This window comes from Larus michahellis, chromosome 9 (assembly GCF_964199755.1).
Source record: "Larus michahellis chromosome 9, bLarMic1.1, whole genome shotgun sequence".
NCBI classification, from domain to species: domain Eukaryota; kingdom Metazoa; phylum Chordata; class Aves; order Charadriiformes; family Laridae; genus Larus; species Larus michahellis.
The window spans coordinates 50,503,247-50,518,758 of NC_133904.1; the positions used below are offsets into that span (position 1 = coordinate 50,503,247).

Below are 15,512 nucleotides of genomic sequence, written 5' to 3' on the forward strand. Positions count from 1 at the left end.
CCACCTGCTCTCTGGGCAACCTGGGCCAGTGTCTCACCACCCTCAGTGTAAAGAACGTCATCCTAATGTCTAATCTAATAGATAAATACCTAACAGATATCTACTCTCTAATAAATAAATACCTTTCCTTTTGTTTCCTCTGCCTAGGGCTGGCTCCTTGCTTTAAACCCTTTAACCTCACCTTTTTTTTTTTTTAATCACCTTTACAAGATAGGGCTGTAGCAGTGATTTTTGCCTGGCTTTCCTAGAAAGCTCATTTTTTTCCTCAGGGCTGGAGCTGTGACCTACAACAGCGGCTCCTCTTCAAGTCCTCAAGCGCCCGTTACGAGCCCAAGTCATGGCAAGGCCAGAAATTGCCCTGTGTTTGGGGGAGACATCTGCGTCCCGCTCTGCTGGGAGGGTGTCGACATCTTCAGCCCCAAGCGAGACCAGGAATTGGGAATGAGCCATGGAAATTAGGTCAGGATTAGAAAGTCCCTTCTGGGCGCAGGCTGGGAGGCAATGCCACCACAAAGCTCAAGCAGAAAAGGCTCGCAGCCCTGCAGCCAGGTATCTCCAAGGAGCCCGGGCTCTATTTAGGCACCCGTATCAGCTCTGGCCGGGATGTCCCCCTGCCCGGCAGCACGACGGGCGATGGCAATGGCTTTGTGAGAGGCTGTGACCGAGCAGTCCAGGTGCCCCACGTGTGTCCTTGGCACAGGGGGTACCAAAGCCTCTCCCAAGCCATGCCCACTTGCTCCGTCTCCCCAGACCACCTTCCCTTCCCCTGCCACCCAGGGCTGCTGCTGCCTTTGCAAGAGGCTGCCGAGGCGATGGGACCCCTCGAGAGAAAAACTGCCGCTGTGGGATCCTCGGTGCTGCTTCCCGGGCCGGATAACGTCACGCACATCTACTCCACGCGGTGGGAGCACCTCAACGGCACCAGCTCCCGCACCATCCTGCAGTACTACAGCGGGTCCCACAGCCCAACCATCCACCCGCCCTACGCAGGACGAGCCATTTTCCACCCATCCAATGGATCACTCTTGCTGGAGGACGTCCACGAAAGTGACAGTGGCATCTACAAAGTGACTGTCAACGTGGGAGAGAGGGAGAGCCTGCAAATCTTGCTGGAAGTCCTCAGTAAGTGGTGGGCATGGGAGGGAGGAGCGGGGTGATGGGTGCAAGCAGAGCAGCAGCATTATTTGTATATGGCCCATATGCCAAAGGGATTTGGAGAAGGGATTTGAGTTAAGTCTAATCTTGAGGTTTTTTTGAACCTGCCATGTGTGGAGACATCACCAGGGAGACTTTGGGAAGAGGTTCCCAACCTGTCCCAGTGGAGGTCTGGTGGTGCTGCCCAAGGAGACCTTCTAGGGTGCCTGGCTGTGACAGAGGGCTGGGCTCCATCCTGGAAAGGCAATTCCCTCCCTTGTGCGGGGACGGAGGGACAGGTGGGATGCTATGTACCCGCTGCCACCTGCGGAGAGAACCCCCGGCACCTTTCGAGAGGGGGCCCTGGCAGAGCCCGTGGAACTGAGCCCAGCAGGGTGGAGACGTCACAGAAAATCTCCCCCTCAGACCATGGTGACTGTTTGCAATTTGCAGGCGCCAGCCACCGTCGCAGAGATCAGAGCACACTTTAAATAACACAGAAGTTCTTCCTCAATATTGCTCTTCGCACTTCCCTTAATTTGCTCTGGCGCTATATTTTCCTGCTATAATAACACTGCTGCTACAATGCCACCACAGCCCTTCACCGCCCACTTCTCCTTTCCACCACACAGAAATCCCAGAGGCATCTGAATCCTTTTCCTCTTTTTTCTCATTTCCTCACATATTTTAAAATGCCCCGTATTTACCCAAACGCAATAAAAACAATGACTCAGTTGGAAAAGAAACCGCCCCAAACCTGGAAAGCGGAGCAGCCCTGGCCAGGACAGGACTTTCCAGGGGAAGCACCTGCCACTGCACCGCTGCAGCCCCAGGGATGCTGCAGTGACAACTGCAGCCCAGATCCCCATCGCGGATGCTCCAGGTCATGTCTGAGAGACGTGCTGGTGTTTCTGTCCCCTCTCCAGAGCCCGTGTCTCGCCCTCGGCTGTGGACCAGTGTCCTCGTGGCCCGGGCCACCGGCAAGGTGCTCTGCGATGTGGCAGAGGGCAGGGTGGACACCGTTGCCTGGAAGAAAGATGGGCAGCCCCTTCCCCCAGACAGAGGTTTCCGCCTCTCCGAGAGCCTCAGCGTTTTGTACCTGAGATCGGCGAAGAAGTCGGACTGCGGCTGCTACTCCTGCAACGCCAGCAATGGGATAAGCTGGCAAGAAACCTCCCTGAACGTCACCATTGCAGGTGATCGCTGCTGGGGTTTCACCCTCCCACCGCTCTTCCTGCTCTCCACCCTTCCCTGGGGCTCCCTGGGTGGTTTCATCCCATCCCTCTGCCTCCATCCCCCAAGGCCTGGCCGCCCTCCCAGGGTTGTGGTCCACGTGCTGTTGACAGGAGCTCCCCACGGCAGGATGAACAGCAGCAATTCCCAGTCTCTGATCCCACCAAGGCACCATCCTTGGCAGGAGACTGGCTGTTCCCTCTTGGAGAAGGTCCCAAGTGACGGCACTTGGCCAAGGTGATGGTGAGGAGGACATGGGCAGGGGGTGGTGGATGGAAAGCCTGTGCACAGCACACATCCCACGTTGGGCATTTCATGGACCATCGACCGCACCAGAAAGCGCTGATTTGGCCACCAGCTGGAGAATAAATTCAATCTGTCCTGGTGACAGAGAAGCCCCATGGCCCACCAGCGCCGTCCATGCTGGTCCTGCTGGTGGCCTGACTCCTGGCTCCTTGGGTTTTTTCCAGGTCTCTCCCCTCCCTTGCAGGATGCGCTGAGGCTTGCGGTGGTTGCTCTGGTCTTTGCTGCCATCTCGGGATGGGGATTAATTTTTCCCGTCTGCCAGTCTGAAAAGCTAAGAATAAGTGAGTCTGCAGCTCGGGGGCAGCTGAACCCCATTTCCCTTCTCTGGTGGGGGAGAGCGAGGAGCGTTGCTGTGGGAAGAGCTGGTAATCAGCTAATTCCCTTTCCACCTGTCGAAACACCTCATCTTCATGTCATCTGGCAGGTCTTCCTAAGAGTAGAAAAACTTTCCTTGGCAAATGTTTTTTTAACGGTGAAAACTGATTTTACTCTGTTTTCAAGCGGGGTTGGATCCTCGCACTTCCCAGACATTTTTGTCCTAGAGAGTTGAGGCAATCGATTGAAATTTTTACGGAAAAAGATGTTTCTCGGGAGCATTCCTTTTACTACAAGGCTCCATTGATAAGTTTAACACACTGTACCGGGGGGCACAGAGCCCTTCCCAGCTACCCATGCTAAAGAGCAGGTCAAACCCACCGGGCCCTGGCCAGGGATACCCCGGAGCATCCCAGACGGGGACGGGCTGCATCCCACCCTAAGGAAGGGGTGGGGGCTGGCGCGGGCCATCAGGAGGGGTCACAGCTGTCACCCCACGCTGCTCTGTGTGTCTAGGGGGGGAGCTGTGGAGGTGGCTCAGCGCCTACACCTGCGGGCTGGTGTGCATCGCCTCCGTCCTGGCAGGCACCGCCGGGATCCTCTGGATGCGAGAGGAAGGTACGAGGTGGCCGCGGGGCGGTTTGGGGTGGGGGACCCCAAAGCAATCCTTGCTGTGCAAACCATACGGGGTGCAGAGCCCACGGGAGAGGCAGAGTCCCACGGAGGTCAGGGAGGAAGGCAGCGCCCCGCAGAGGGAGGGTCACGCAGCTAAACATGCGGGAATAGACCCGGCCAGAGCCACACGTGGCTGCCCCAGGCGCGATCTCAGCTAGTCATGGGCGCCTGGACCACCATCCATACAGTTACTACAGCTGTTCTCCTTTACCCAGAGCCCTTTCCCAGAGTTAACTGCAGAAGGGCATGGAAAATCATAGAATCACAGAATCACAGCATGGTTTGGGTGGGAAGGGACCTTAAAGCCCACCCAGTGGCACCCCCTTCCCTGGGCAGGGACACCTCCCACCAGCCCAGGTTGCTGGGACAAGGGATGATCAAGGGATGGAGAGGGTTCTTGCAAGGACCGACTGGGAAGGCTGGGAGTCGGGAGAGGGGGGAAAGGGATACAATGGGGCGTTAACAAAATTATGAAGGTGGCTGGCAAGCGCAAGAACTGCTGCTCTGCCTTGTCCTGCTTTCTTTCAGGCCCTTCTATTGCGATCATATTGCCAGAGATTGCCCTTACGTACGTGGTCGTGGTGAACCTCCTCGTCTCCGCCACTGTCACCTTCCAGCCTACAAAGTTCACCCAACTCAAAAGCAAAACAGGCGAGCGGTTTTACCAAGGGTGGCAGGGAGGGAGACAAAACTGGTCAACGGGGGTTTTACTTTGCCCCAAATCTCAACTTTTTAAAATGAAAACTTTATTTCTACTTCTGCGCTAACTCAGGCTGGTGGATTCTGCACCAGCCCGTGGGTGAGGGCGGGTCTCCCCACCTGTGTCCCCTAACGCGCACTAACGTCGCTTTGTCGCCTTTCCCTCGGCCAGCACAGCGCACCTTGGGCTACGCTGCTCCCGGAGGGGTGGTTTCGGTGGTGTTGACGACCAGCGTCCTCATAAAGAACATCCACCATCGCCACGGTGAGAGGGGGTGCCCCAGGGACCACCCCAAGGGTTCGCCACACTCAGGCTAAAACTCGTCCACGATGTGTAACCCCAACATCCCTCCAACTCGGCCACTCGGAGTTAGACCTGCTCCAAAATAAAGCCAACAAATTGGGGGTTTCCGGGGAAGTGAAATCTTTGCAAAAGCAAAACTAGTTTTCAACATACACAGACATTTGCCTTTCTCCTTTCTCTCCTTCTGCTTCGGACGGCGTTTTGTGCTGACGCCGGGTTTGTTTGGCCGCAGAAGAAGGATGCACGGAGTTCGTGGATGTGACCACCCTGACGGTCAGCACGGCGGCCGTGTCGGCCCTCCCGCTCCTCGCCATCTTCCTCTGCTGTAAGTCTCCCCGCTCCTGCATGCCCCTGCCTTGTGTTTACCGAGCTGGTTTCCCTCTGTCCCCACGCCATCAAGCAGCCGTGTGAATTATTTAAAAATTACGTGTTTGGCTCTTGTGGAGACGCCAAGACCCCTCCATTGAGCGTGTCCCATCCCCAATGAGTCCCAGACCCCGTCCCCCGAGGGCAGCATCCTGTGCTGCGCCGTCGGTGCCTCTCACGCGGTTCCTCCCGACGCCTGGGCACAGACCTGTCCGTTCGCAGATCACACGACTCAGGGGTGGCTGAAGGAACGTGACGCCGGCTGCGTGGACAAGGAGAGGTAGATCCCCCATTGCCTTTTTCCCCATAAATTCAAACCGTCTTGAAGGGAAAAGAGCAGGATAAGGGAATTATCCTTGTTTTAAGTCTTAGACCCCAAGAAAGATGCAGCGCAGCGCTGCTCTGCCAGCCCCTGCTTTCACCCCGGGTAGCTCTGGTGGAGGTCCCCATCCAGCAAAGCGCTTGAGCCCCGCTCGAGTCTCCCCACAAACCTCTCCTTCGTGGCCTCAGCCTGAAGCGTTTAAGCCTTAATTCCTGCTGGTTTCATCCGAGCACTTTGGGATTCGGCTATGCCATGGGTGCCTTTGGGCTTAGCCAACCTGTGGGAAAGCCCCCGGGGCATCACAGCCTCATGGGGGAGCAGCTCCTCTTTGTCCCAAACCATCCAGAGGTGCAGAGGAAGGAGTATCGCAGCCATTTGTAGGGTCTCCGTGTGTCCTTGGGGAATGCAAGGGTGGGCATGGAGAGAGGCCCCCACCTCTGCCTGGGGACGGGCAGGTCCGGACAGGCATGGCAGAGCCCCTGGCTCCAGAGATGCTCAGCATGTCCACCCGCCTCTTCCTCCCAGGGCCTTTGAGATGTCTCGGTGCAGCAGCAAGGATGCTTCCTCCACCCAGTAGAGGTCGGTCAGGGCATTTCTCACTCGGCTGAGTCAACCCAACCCATCGCAACCTCACGGGCTCAGCCAGCTTCTTTTTTTCCCCTGGCCAAAACCATCCGGAGGTGCAGAGGAAGGAGTATCACAGCCATTTGTAGGGTCTCCACGTGTCCTTGGGTGATGCAAGGGAGGGCACAGAGAGACGCCACCACAGCCCTGGCCTCTGCCTGGGGACAGGCAGGTCCGTACGGGCACAGTGGAGCCCCTGGCAGCGGCGATGCTCAGCACGTCCCACCTGCCTCGTCCTCCCGGCTGTGTCGGGAGGACATCTCCCTCGAGATGTCTCGGCGCAGCAGCAAGGATGCTTCCTCCACCCGGTGGAGGTCGGTCGGGGCATTTCTCACTCGGCTGAGTCAACCCAACCTTCCTCCCAGGTTTGGTGGGTTCGGGGCTCTCGGTTTCAGGGGGGTTGATCCTCTGCGACACCTGTAATAAACGGTCACGAAATGAACTCATTTCTGCCCTTTTATTTTTTTAACACCGAAGCGGCGGGGGGGGCGGGGGGGGGGTGGGACACCAAATGCGCATTTTTTTCCGTTTCTTTCTCTTTCAAGCCAGGCCCTACAGTAGAGAAGCGCCTTTAGAAGTCGCGGCAGGAGTCTCTCACACCAGTTTAGCCCAGTAATGAGCCCGGATCTTTTTTTCAACACATGCGGGTAACCAAAAGCGCCGACCCCACCCTTCCCCCCCCCGCCCCGCCGCCCGCCCCCGCGCCTGGCTGCTCCCTGCCCCCACGGGTGATTTCAGGGCAGTTTTGGGGGACAGGGGGGGTGTCAGGCTCTCTCCCCCCGAATCCACAGCTCCGGCTGCTGCCTGTCCCCTTTCGGATGGGCAGCATCTCCGGGGGACCGTGTGCCCCCTCCCACCACAAGGCTGGGGTGGGGGGGGCAGCAGCTGCCCTGAGCCTGCTCGTTAATGGTTTTGCTTAAATGCAAATCACTCTGTACAAGCCCTGAGCTGTGGGGGAGCGTTGATACGATCTCCTCCCCACCCCCCTCCACTTACCCCGCCCGGCGTTTTCCTGCCTACAAGGAGGGGGCTCGGCTGTGGGGCAGGTCCTGGGGGGGCGATGGAGGGCCCGGACTGGGGTGCTGCCTACTCTGCACTCCGGGGGGAGCGTGGGGGGGGGGTGTGTGTCTCGCTCCTTGCGCTCAGCAGCACTCTGGATCCTTATTAACTTTTTTTTTTTTTAAGTCCTTGTTTTTTCCTGCTTGAAGGTGTGTCATATCCTTAACATCCACATCTCAGCGCCCCCCGCTCCCCCTCTTCCCACGTAGAGACACGACGGCTCCAGGGCCTCTGGTATCATGAGGACATGGAGAAATCCCGTTCCCTTGGGCAGGAGCCATGCTCGCCAGGGCCCCGGCGCCTCACGGGCAGAGTTCCCAGCGTTTGCCCAGAGCCCCTCCGAGGAGCGTCCCTGGGACGGCTTCACAAAGCGGAAAGATAGGTGATTTACGGAAGCGACAGACAGAACAGGCTGGGAATCGCCGTTGGTAAAGGCACGGGCTGCACCGGCGGTAACGCGCGGTGACGGTGCCAGCACCATAAATGCTGTCCCGGGTAACCCACACCAGGAGGTGATGGTGCCCACCGGGGCCTGGGGGGGAAGAGGGGCACAGCCCCCCTCCGCCTCCTCTGGGTCTCCATCCAGCCTCTGCTCTCCCGCAGAGAGACTTTCCTCAGTGGCCTTTAAATCCTGACCTTATCCGTTCCCCTCCCACGATCTGGGTGGGGAGTCATCTGTGTTCAGCATGGCCGCCGTGGAGCTCATTGTCGTGTTCAGGGCGTCAGCTTTGATGTTCCTAGGACGGATAATCAAGCAAAAGCTCTCGCTCCAGACGCCACCAACTTCAAGATACTGTTTATCTGCTTATTCCTGCAATCTTTAGCCAAAACAGGACAGTCCTACCCCGCAAAACCCCCTCCTTCGCCTGCCTCGTGGATCTCCAGCATTTTTAACCTCTTGTGTACAATTCCCGCAACCCCTCTCCAAACGGCCTGACCTGGGAGCAGCCTGCAGCTCAGCATCAGGAGTTAAGTAAGGTGGAGACGTAAGAAAAATAGACATTAAAATCAAAAGTGGGGGCTTAGGCTCTGAGCACCCTGTGGTTTTACCCCGCTCCCCCCAGTTCTGTGGGTGGTTTTAGCCGTTGGGATACAGGGAAACCACAGCCTGTAGCGATGTCAGGAGGTTCTCTAACAGTAACAGATGGGAAGAAGGGGGGCATGTTTATATATCTCTCAGCCTTACTTCCTGCTTTCCTGCTGCAGCAGGAGCAGTGAAGACAAATTATTTGATTTTACGTTTCTGTAGTCCTTGGCAACAGATTGTCTGCTTTGCTGTAATATCATTAAGGTTTAAAAACACAAATGGCTGATTTAATCCAGCCAGCTAAGCTAGACGCGCCGAGGGTGCGCGGTTGCTCAGGACCAGGCCAGATGGCTGCTGAGTGCGGACAAGGATGGAGACTCCGCAGTATCCCTGGGCAACCTGCGCCAGCGCTGGCTCACCCTCGCAGTAAGACAGCCTTCTCTTGTATTCGGACCGAACTTCCTTTTTAATGTGTGCCCGTGGCCTCTCAGTGGGCACCACTGAAAAGTCTGACTCCCTCTTCGTTACGGCCCCCTTTAGATCTTTATCCCCCTTGATGAGACACGCCCCCCCCAGCCTCCTCTCCTCCAGGCTGAGCGGTCCCAGCTCTCCCAGCCTCTCCTCCGATGGGAGATGCTCCAGTGCCTGAACCGTCTTCGTGGCCCTTTGCTGGACTCTCTCCAGTAAGAGCGCCCGTAGTTCTTCCTGTACTGGGGAGACCAGAACTGGACTCAGCGCTCCAGATGGGGCCTCACCAGCGCTGAGCAGAGGAGGAGAGTCACCTCCATCACCCTGCGGTGATGCTCCCCCTAATGCAGGACACCCTTGGCCGCCGTTCCTGCACGAGCGCATTGCTGGCTCGTGGTCAAGGTGGTGAGTCCACCAGGACCCCCAGGCTCTGCAGAGCTGCCTCCCAGCCGGCCAGCCCCTGCGTGCCCTGGTGCCTGGGGCTGTTCCTCCACAGGGACAGGACTTGTGTCCCCTGGCATGTCCCCTGGCACTGCACGAGGTCCCTCTCAGCCCATTCCTGCAGCCTGTTGAGGTCCCTCTGGATGGCAGCATGACTCTCGGGTGTACCAGCTGCTCCTCCCAGCTTTGTAGCATCAGCAAACTGGCTGAGGGTGTGCTCCGTCCATCGCCCAGGTCATTAATGAAGATGTTAAACAGGACCAGCCCCACTACTGACCCCCAGGATGCTCCGTTAGCGACAGCCCTCTGGGTCTGGCTGTTGAGCCAGTTTTCAACCCACCCCGTGCCCACTCACCTGACCCAGACCTGGTCAGCTCACTCACGAGGATGCTATGAGAGACCGTGTCCGAAGCCCAGCTTGCCCAGTGTGTGGGTAGAAGGCAGCACTTAGTGAGGAGCCAGAGGCCCCAGGGGATAGGGATGGGCTGGAGAGAATTCCTGGAGCCAAAATGTCTCTTGGGAAGTAGAAAGCTGCAGATGCAGGTCCCTGCAGAGGTGGGTGCATAGGTCAGAAGGAGCATTTCGCTGGGTGGTGGTCCCATAATGTTATGGTTTGAGGAACCCACAGCAATTTATAGTCCTTTAGACAAGTATTCCATCACCCGATGACCCCTCCCCACCTGGGAAGGAGAATCAGAAAAAACAAGGGAATCGGAGGGTTGAAACGTAAGCAGATTTAATAGAATATGACTAGATAATTAGCATTAATAACACTAAAGAAGCAATATCGATCCCAATACTAATGGAAAATAGACGAGGACTATCCCCAGCCCGCTCCCCAGCAGAAGCCGTGCACTCCCCGCAGGGACAGCCAACGTGGGACCCCGCGAGCGCTGCGGCTGCGGAGGAAGGGAAGGGCTCAGGGCTCCGGCACCGGGGCAGGGAGTGCTCGGGATGGCAGCCAGCGCGGGGGGGAGAGAGAGAGAGAGAGAGAACTCCTCAGCAAACTTTCTAATTTATATTGAATGTGTCATTCATGGGATGAAATAATCCCGTTGGCAGCTTGGGTCAAGTGCTCGGGTGTTGCTCCTCCTCGTCCCTGTGCCTGGGGAGCTTGAAAACACCAAGAGCTTGAATTCCACACCCCAGAGCTGGCTGTAAAGTAAGTATTTTCACCAACTCAGACACTAGAGTCTTTTAAAAGTGCAGTTTTCCCTAGCATTAGAAGAGACCTTCCCGAAAAGGGAAGGCTGAGAGAGCTGGGGGGGTTCAGCCTGGAGAAGAGAAGGCTCCGCGGAGACCTTCCAGCCCCTGCCAGTCCCTCAAGGGGCTCCAGGAAAGCTGGGGAGGGACTCTGGAGCAGGGAGGGGAGCCATGGGACGAGGGGGAAGGGGTTTACACTGGAGCAGGGCAGGTGTAGATTAGACATTAGGAAGAAGCTCTTTACAACGAGGGTGGCGAGAGGCTGGAACGGGTCGCCCGGAGACAGAGGGTGGACGCCCCGTCCCTGCAGACGTTCGGGCGATAGTAAGAGCGGGAGCCTGGCGGCGGCGGGAGGGGGCAGCCGGGAGGAGCCGGGTCTGCACAGCGGCGCCGCCCGCCCCGCCTCGCCCCGCCGCCGGCGGCGCCGAGCAGCGGCCCCGCGCCCGGTGAGTGTCGCGGGGGGAGCCCGGGGGGCGTCGCGGGGGGTCGGGGACGGGCTGCAGCCGCCGGGGCTGCCCGTGGGGCCGGGGAGATGAGCGTGAGGGCCGGAGCGCGATGGGAACCGGAGCGGGATGGGGACAATGGGGACAGGGCGAGGCGACCGAGGGCCGGAGCGGGACGGGGACAGGGCGAGGGGACCGGGGACTAGAGCGGTGGATATGGGGACAGGGCGAGGGGATGAAGGACTGGAGCGGGATGGGGACAGGGCGAGGGGATCAAGGACCAGAGTGGGATGGGGGCAGGGCGAGGGGATCAAGGACCAGAGTGGGATGGGGACAGGGCGAGGGGATCAAGGACCAGAGTGGGATGGGGACAGGGCGAGGGGATCAAGGACCAGAGTGGGATGGGGACAGGGCGAGGGGATCAAGGACCGGAGTGGGATGGGGACAGGACGAGGGAAATGGGGACTAGAGCGGTGGATATGGGGACAGGGCGAGGAGACCAAGGACCAGAGCGGGATGGGGACAGGGCGAGGGGATCAAGGACCAGAGTGGGATGGGGGACAGGATGAGGGGTACGGGCAACGGAGCAGGACGGGGACAGGGCGAGGGGACCGGGGACAAGAGCGGTGGATATGGGGACAGGCCAAGGGGATGAAGGACTGGAGCGGGATGGGGACAGGACGAGGGGACCAAGGACCGGAGCGGGATGGGGACAGGACGAGGGGACTGGGGACTAGAGCGGTGGATATGGGGACAGGCCGAGGGGATGAAGGACCGGAGCAGGGTGGGGACAGGACGAGGGGATCAAGGACCGGAGCGGGATGGGGACAGGACGAGGGGAACGGGGGCTAGAGTGGTGGATATGGGGACAGGCCGAGGGGATGAAGGACTGGAGCGGGATGGGGACAGGACGAGGGGACCAAGGACCGGAGCAGGATGGGGACAGGACGAGGGGACTGGGGACTAGAGCGGTGGATATGGGGACAGGGCGAGGGGATCAAGGACCAGAGCGGGATGGGGACAGGGCGAGAGGATCAAGGACCGGAGTGGGATGGGGACAGGATGAGGGGACCAAGGACCAGAGTGGGATGGGGGACAGGACGAGGGGACCGGGCAACGGAGCGGGACGGGGACAGGGCGAGGGGAACGGGGACAAGAGCGGTGGATATGGGGACAGGCCAAGGGGATGAAGGACTGGAGCGGGATGGGGACAGGACGAGGGGACCAAGGACCGGAGCGGGATGGGGACAGGACGAGGGGAACGGGGACTAGAGCGGTGGATATGGGGACAGGGCGAGGAGACCAAGGACCGGAGCGGGATGGGGAACAGGACGAGGGGACCGGGCAACGGAGCGGGATGGGGACAGGACAAGGGGACCAAGGACCAGAGCGGGATGGGGACAGGATGAGGGGACTGGGGACTAGAGCGGTGGATATGGGGACAGGGTGAGGAGACTGGGGGACGCAGCGGGACGGGGACAGGGCGAGGGGACTCGGGACTAGGGCGGTGGAGGTGGGGTCTGGAGGGGTCGTGCTGAGGACTGGAGCAGTGGGAGACGTGATGGGGACGGAGGGATGAGGCGGGGGCCGGCGGGGGGAAGTATATCCCCCCCGTTGCGCTTCCCTGCAGGGCCGCAGTGCTCTCCCCCACCAGGAACTGGGCTCTGCTCCCAAACCTCAGCTCCCCCCCCAGCCCCAGAAATATTAAATAAATACTTACAGCCAGGCAGATTCGTCCTGAGTCCTCACAGGGCTGTTTATATACCTCCTAAACAACCCGCCTCCCCCCCCCGAGCCCTCCCTGGCTGTTTGCCCCCATCCGGAGAGCTCTGCTGAGCACCTCCAGCCTCGCCGCTGCGACGGGGCGGCCGCTGGCTTTGCCCCCCCTCAGCCACCTGCTGAGCCCCCCGAACCCCCGCGCCGGCACTGGCTGCTCTGCCTGCTGGGGCCTGGTGGCCGGCTGAAGCCCCCTGGCACGTGCAGGAACTCATCGTGGCACGGACTTGCTATTGGGTTTGGTGGCATTTTGCGCATGTGATTTGGGCTACTTGGATCCAGGACTCTTTGCCAAGCTTGCTTTGTCTGCCCTGGACTGTGGGGCGTGAAGAGCGTTAGACAAGGGCAGGGTGAAGTTACCCAAGTCTCTGAAGTAACTCAGAATTCGTTTATGAGGAAGGGGTTTTTTTTGAGGGTTTATTTAGAGCCGCACTTACGCATAAAGCTGTTCTGCTCTAGCTGAGGGTTACACCTGCTGCTTTTTGGGTTGCTCTCGCTCCCGGTTTGAGCACAGACACGTCTGTGGACTTTTTAGATTGTCTCAGTTTGTATCAGCCATGAAGAGTCTTCACGGTAGCCTCGCGGCTCACAGGAGTCTTGGGGGTTTGGCTGAAGGTATTTTTTGCCTTCCGTTACTGCCAAGTAGCAGTTGACGGTTTCTCTCTCCGTCAGGGGCTGTGGCAGTTCCCCGCTGCCGGTCTTTCGCTGTGCCTCAGCAGATGCGAGGCCCAGAGAGCCGAGCCAGACACCGCTCAGTCGTGTTTGTTTCGTGTTTGCTATGGGATGGTTTGTCTTTCAAAGCTGTGCATGATTTACAACGGGATGATTTGCATCTCCTTTTTTCAGTATGAGGGAAGAACAAAGATCGTTCTCTATCATTTTGCGGTAGGGGCTTTATGGAGAGCAGGAAGAGCACAGAATGTTTTTAACGTATCTCATATGTCCTTATCAAAGGGCCTGGTGGTGCCAGGACATACCACGGATGCCTGGGCCCCTGGGGTGGCAAGTGACAATGACACACTCCTTTTCTTTCTTCCCATCACAAGGTCTGCCATCACAAGCTCTGCTGTCACCCGTTAGTAGGGCTCAGCAGAAGTACGCGCTTTTAATGACCGCTCGTGTGAACTCATGTGTTCCGCAGGAGGAGCCGGCACCTTCGGCAGGGACCCGCGTGGCCTCGCTCGCCCGCAGCCATGCCCCTGGGTAAGCGTGCTGTTCCAGCAGCCCCATCCCGCGCGGGCAGCCCCCCTGCAGCCACCCCCCCCCAACACCCAGCCCGAGACACCCCCACCGTGCCCAGGGCTGATAAAGGCATGTGTCTCCTCTTTACCCACCACCTTGACCTCCCCGGCGTGGCTGTACAGATGATAACGCCGGATCTAACAGCAGAACGCCTGCACTGGCGCTGATTGCAGGCGGCTGCAGTAGCTGTTTGGCTTTGCCAGACCCCAGCCAGCCCGTCACCCCACCTCAGGCCTCGCCAGCTGCGCACAAACCGCAGCAGCAGGAGCAGGAGGCGGAAGAGGCAGTTGCAATGCAGGCGGAGCATTTCTTCCCCTCCGCTCTGTCCCTGAAGGAGCCTCTTGGTCCTCTCCAGCGGGGAGGGCTCGCCGCCACGCTTGTGGAAGGGTGACTAATGTCCTCAGCAGCCCTCGGAGCGTGGAAGGCTGTCTAGCGTTGGGGAGCTTCCCTTTGTCCGACACAGACGTTTTTTGTTCGGATAGGGATGGGTGCCTTGGTGATACCGTAGCTCCAGCTCCCAGAATGAGCTCTTTATTTTCAGCTGAGAAACAGCTGCCGCACATCCCGTTCCTATGAAAGGCTGGGTGGGAGGCTGAAATGCCTTGGATGTGTTTCCCAAGTGCCACATGCATGTAATGAAGATGCCAAGACATTCCTTAAGAAGTCCTCTTTGTAAAACTCCAGCAGGCCGCAGGGTGTTTCTGTTTCAGGTTTTCCATGTGGATTTTGTAAAAATGACAGATAACAGCGTAGCAGCGGTGCTAGAGGCCAAGGGGAAAACACGATAGCCTCGAGTATGTGCGTCTTCACGAGTCCAGTTCCTCTCCCTGTTCTGTACAGTTCCGTGACAACTTCTGAGAGTATCTGCCCCTTAACGAAAGTGTTGGTTCGCGTTTACAACCGCCCCTCAGCCTGCAAATATTCGGCTGTGCTGATGCCCTGGGGGAGCCGAGAGGTTCTTTTTGAGACAGAAAACAGTGATTGTGGGCAGCTGTAACCCAACCCCCACCCTGATGGGCACCTCTTCACCCAAAGGCTCTTCTCCGTCTCCCCAGCCACGTATCCGAGGAGGCTGGGCTGCTGGCGGAGGGGAGAAGGGAGGAGGAGGAGGAGGAAGGGGGATTCGTTTTTGCGAAGAGAGCAGCACTGTGAGCAGGAGGTGCGGTACGTGCCCTCCTTCCCAATACGCCTTATTCTCCATCTCCTGGGGTGTCGTGGGTTGGGCCGCTGAAACGAGTGACAGATGCTCTCCCCCGCCTTCAGGCAGAGGAGGAAAAGAGGACGGGGATTTATGAGTTTTAAAAAAAAACCCTAAACTACTGTAATGAAAATATTAATAAAATAATAAAAAGAAAATAATGAAATATACACAAAGTATACAACGCCAGTATCGAGCTCCCAGGATGACACACGGAGATGGTCGGGGGCTCCCCCATCGGAGCACCCTTCGCCTTTCCCAACCCCTGTGTGGCAGTTGCCAATGGTGCTTTTCACTGTGTCCTTCACAGGCCCATCCATGATGCCCGGAGCGGCCACCCCGCGCGCACGGCGCTGCAGAAGGAGCTCATTCCTCCGGCTGGTTTGAAAGAGCCTGCAGGGCTTTGCCATGCCGGCCTGGCTGCCGGCGGCCGTGGCAGGCTGTGAGTATGCAAAGGGGCTTGCATGGGGCTTGCGTGGGCCACACACCTCCTCGCAGAGCATCTCCTCGCCGCGTCTCCGTGCTCTCCGTGCACCCTGCTCCGGGCGGCGGCGGTGTTGGGAGCCCTCCTGGCAGCCGCCTCCTTCCTCCCAGTGCCGCGGCATCACCGCACCTGGGTACCACCACCTCCTCTCCTCCACCGCATGCCTAAGGATCGCTTCCCTCCAGCCCCTTCT

The 15,512-nt window shown here is 58.6% G+C and overlaps 2 protein-coding genes and 1 long non-coding RNA gene across 11 annotated transcripts in view; 2 read left to right on the forward strand and 1 right to left on the reverse strand.

The window, feature by feature from the left end:
* The first annotated feature begins 449 nt into the window (after window positions 1-449).
* LOC141748240 (uncharacterized) lies at window positions 450-6,418 on the forward strand. Its single transcript, XM_074599954.1, has 10 exons — window positions 450-549; window positions 778-1,122; window positions 2,061-2,330; window positions 2,838-2,954; window positions 3,505-3,606; window positions 4,192-4,314; window positions 4,535-4,627; window positions 4,899-4,991; window positions 5,255-5,312; window positions 5,880-6,418. The coding sequence occupies exons 2-10, from the start codon at window positions 813-815 to the stop codon at window positions 5,929-5,931; spliced, it is 1,218 nt and encodes a 405-aa protein (XP_074456055.1). The 5' UTR covers window positions 450-549; window positions 778-812; the 3' UTR covers window positions 5,932-6,418.
* Window positions 4,388-12,598, reverse strand: LOC141748241 (uncharacterized). Its single transcript, XR_012588954.1, has 3 exons — window positions 12,340-12,598; window positions 9,329-9,653; window positions 4,388-6,395 (listed from the first exon to the last, which is right to left on the reverse strand). It is a non-coding gene; the product is annotated as an uncharacterized LOC141748241 (long non-coding RNA).
* LOC141748238 (uncharacterized) overlaps window positions 9,944-15,512 on the forward strand; it is a 17,865-nt gene continuing 12,296 nt past the window's right edge. For 3 of the 9 annotated variants that reach the window (XR_012588953.1, XM_074599945.1, XM_074599950.1), the window contains exons 1-3: window positions 10,493-10,622; window positions 13,442-13,598; window positions 15,146-15,277. Coding sequence is in view for 5 of the 9 variants with exons in the window: in XM_074599945.1 (XP_074456046.1) it covers window positions 15,244-15,277 (34 nt within the window). In the remaining 4 variants the exon portion in view is untranslated. Of the gene's footprint in view, window positions 10,136-10,492; window positions 10,623-13,441; window positions 13,599-15,145; window positions 15,278-15,512 lie in introns of those variants that run through there. The other 6 variants (XM_074599948.1, XM_074599953.1, XM_074599946.1 and 3 more) reach the window with 6 other exon arrangements.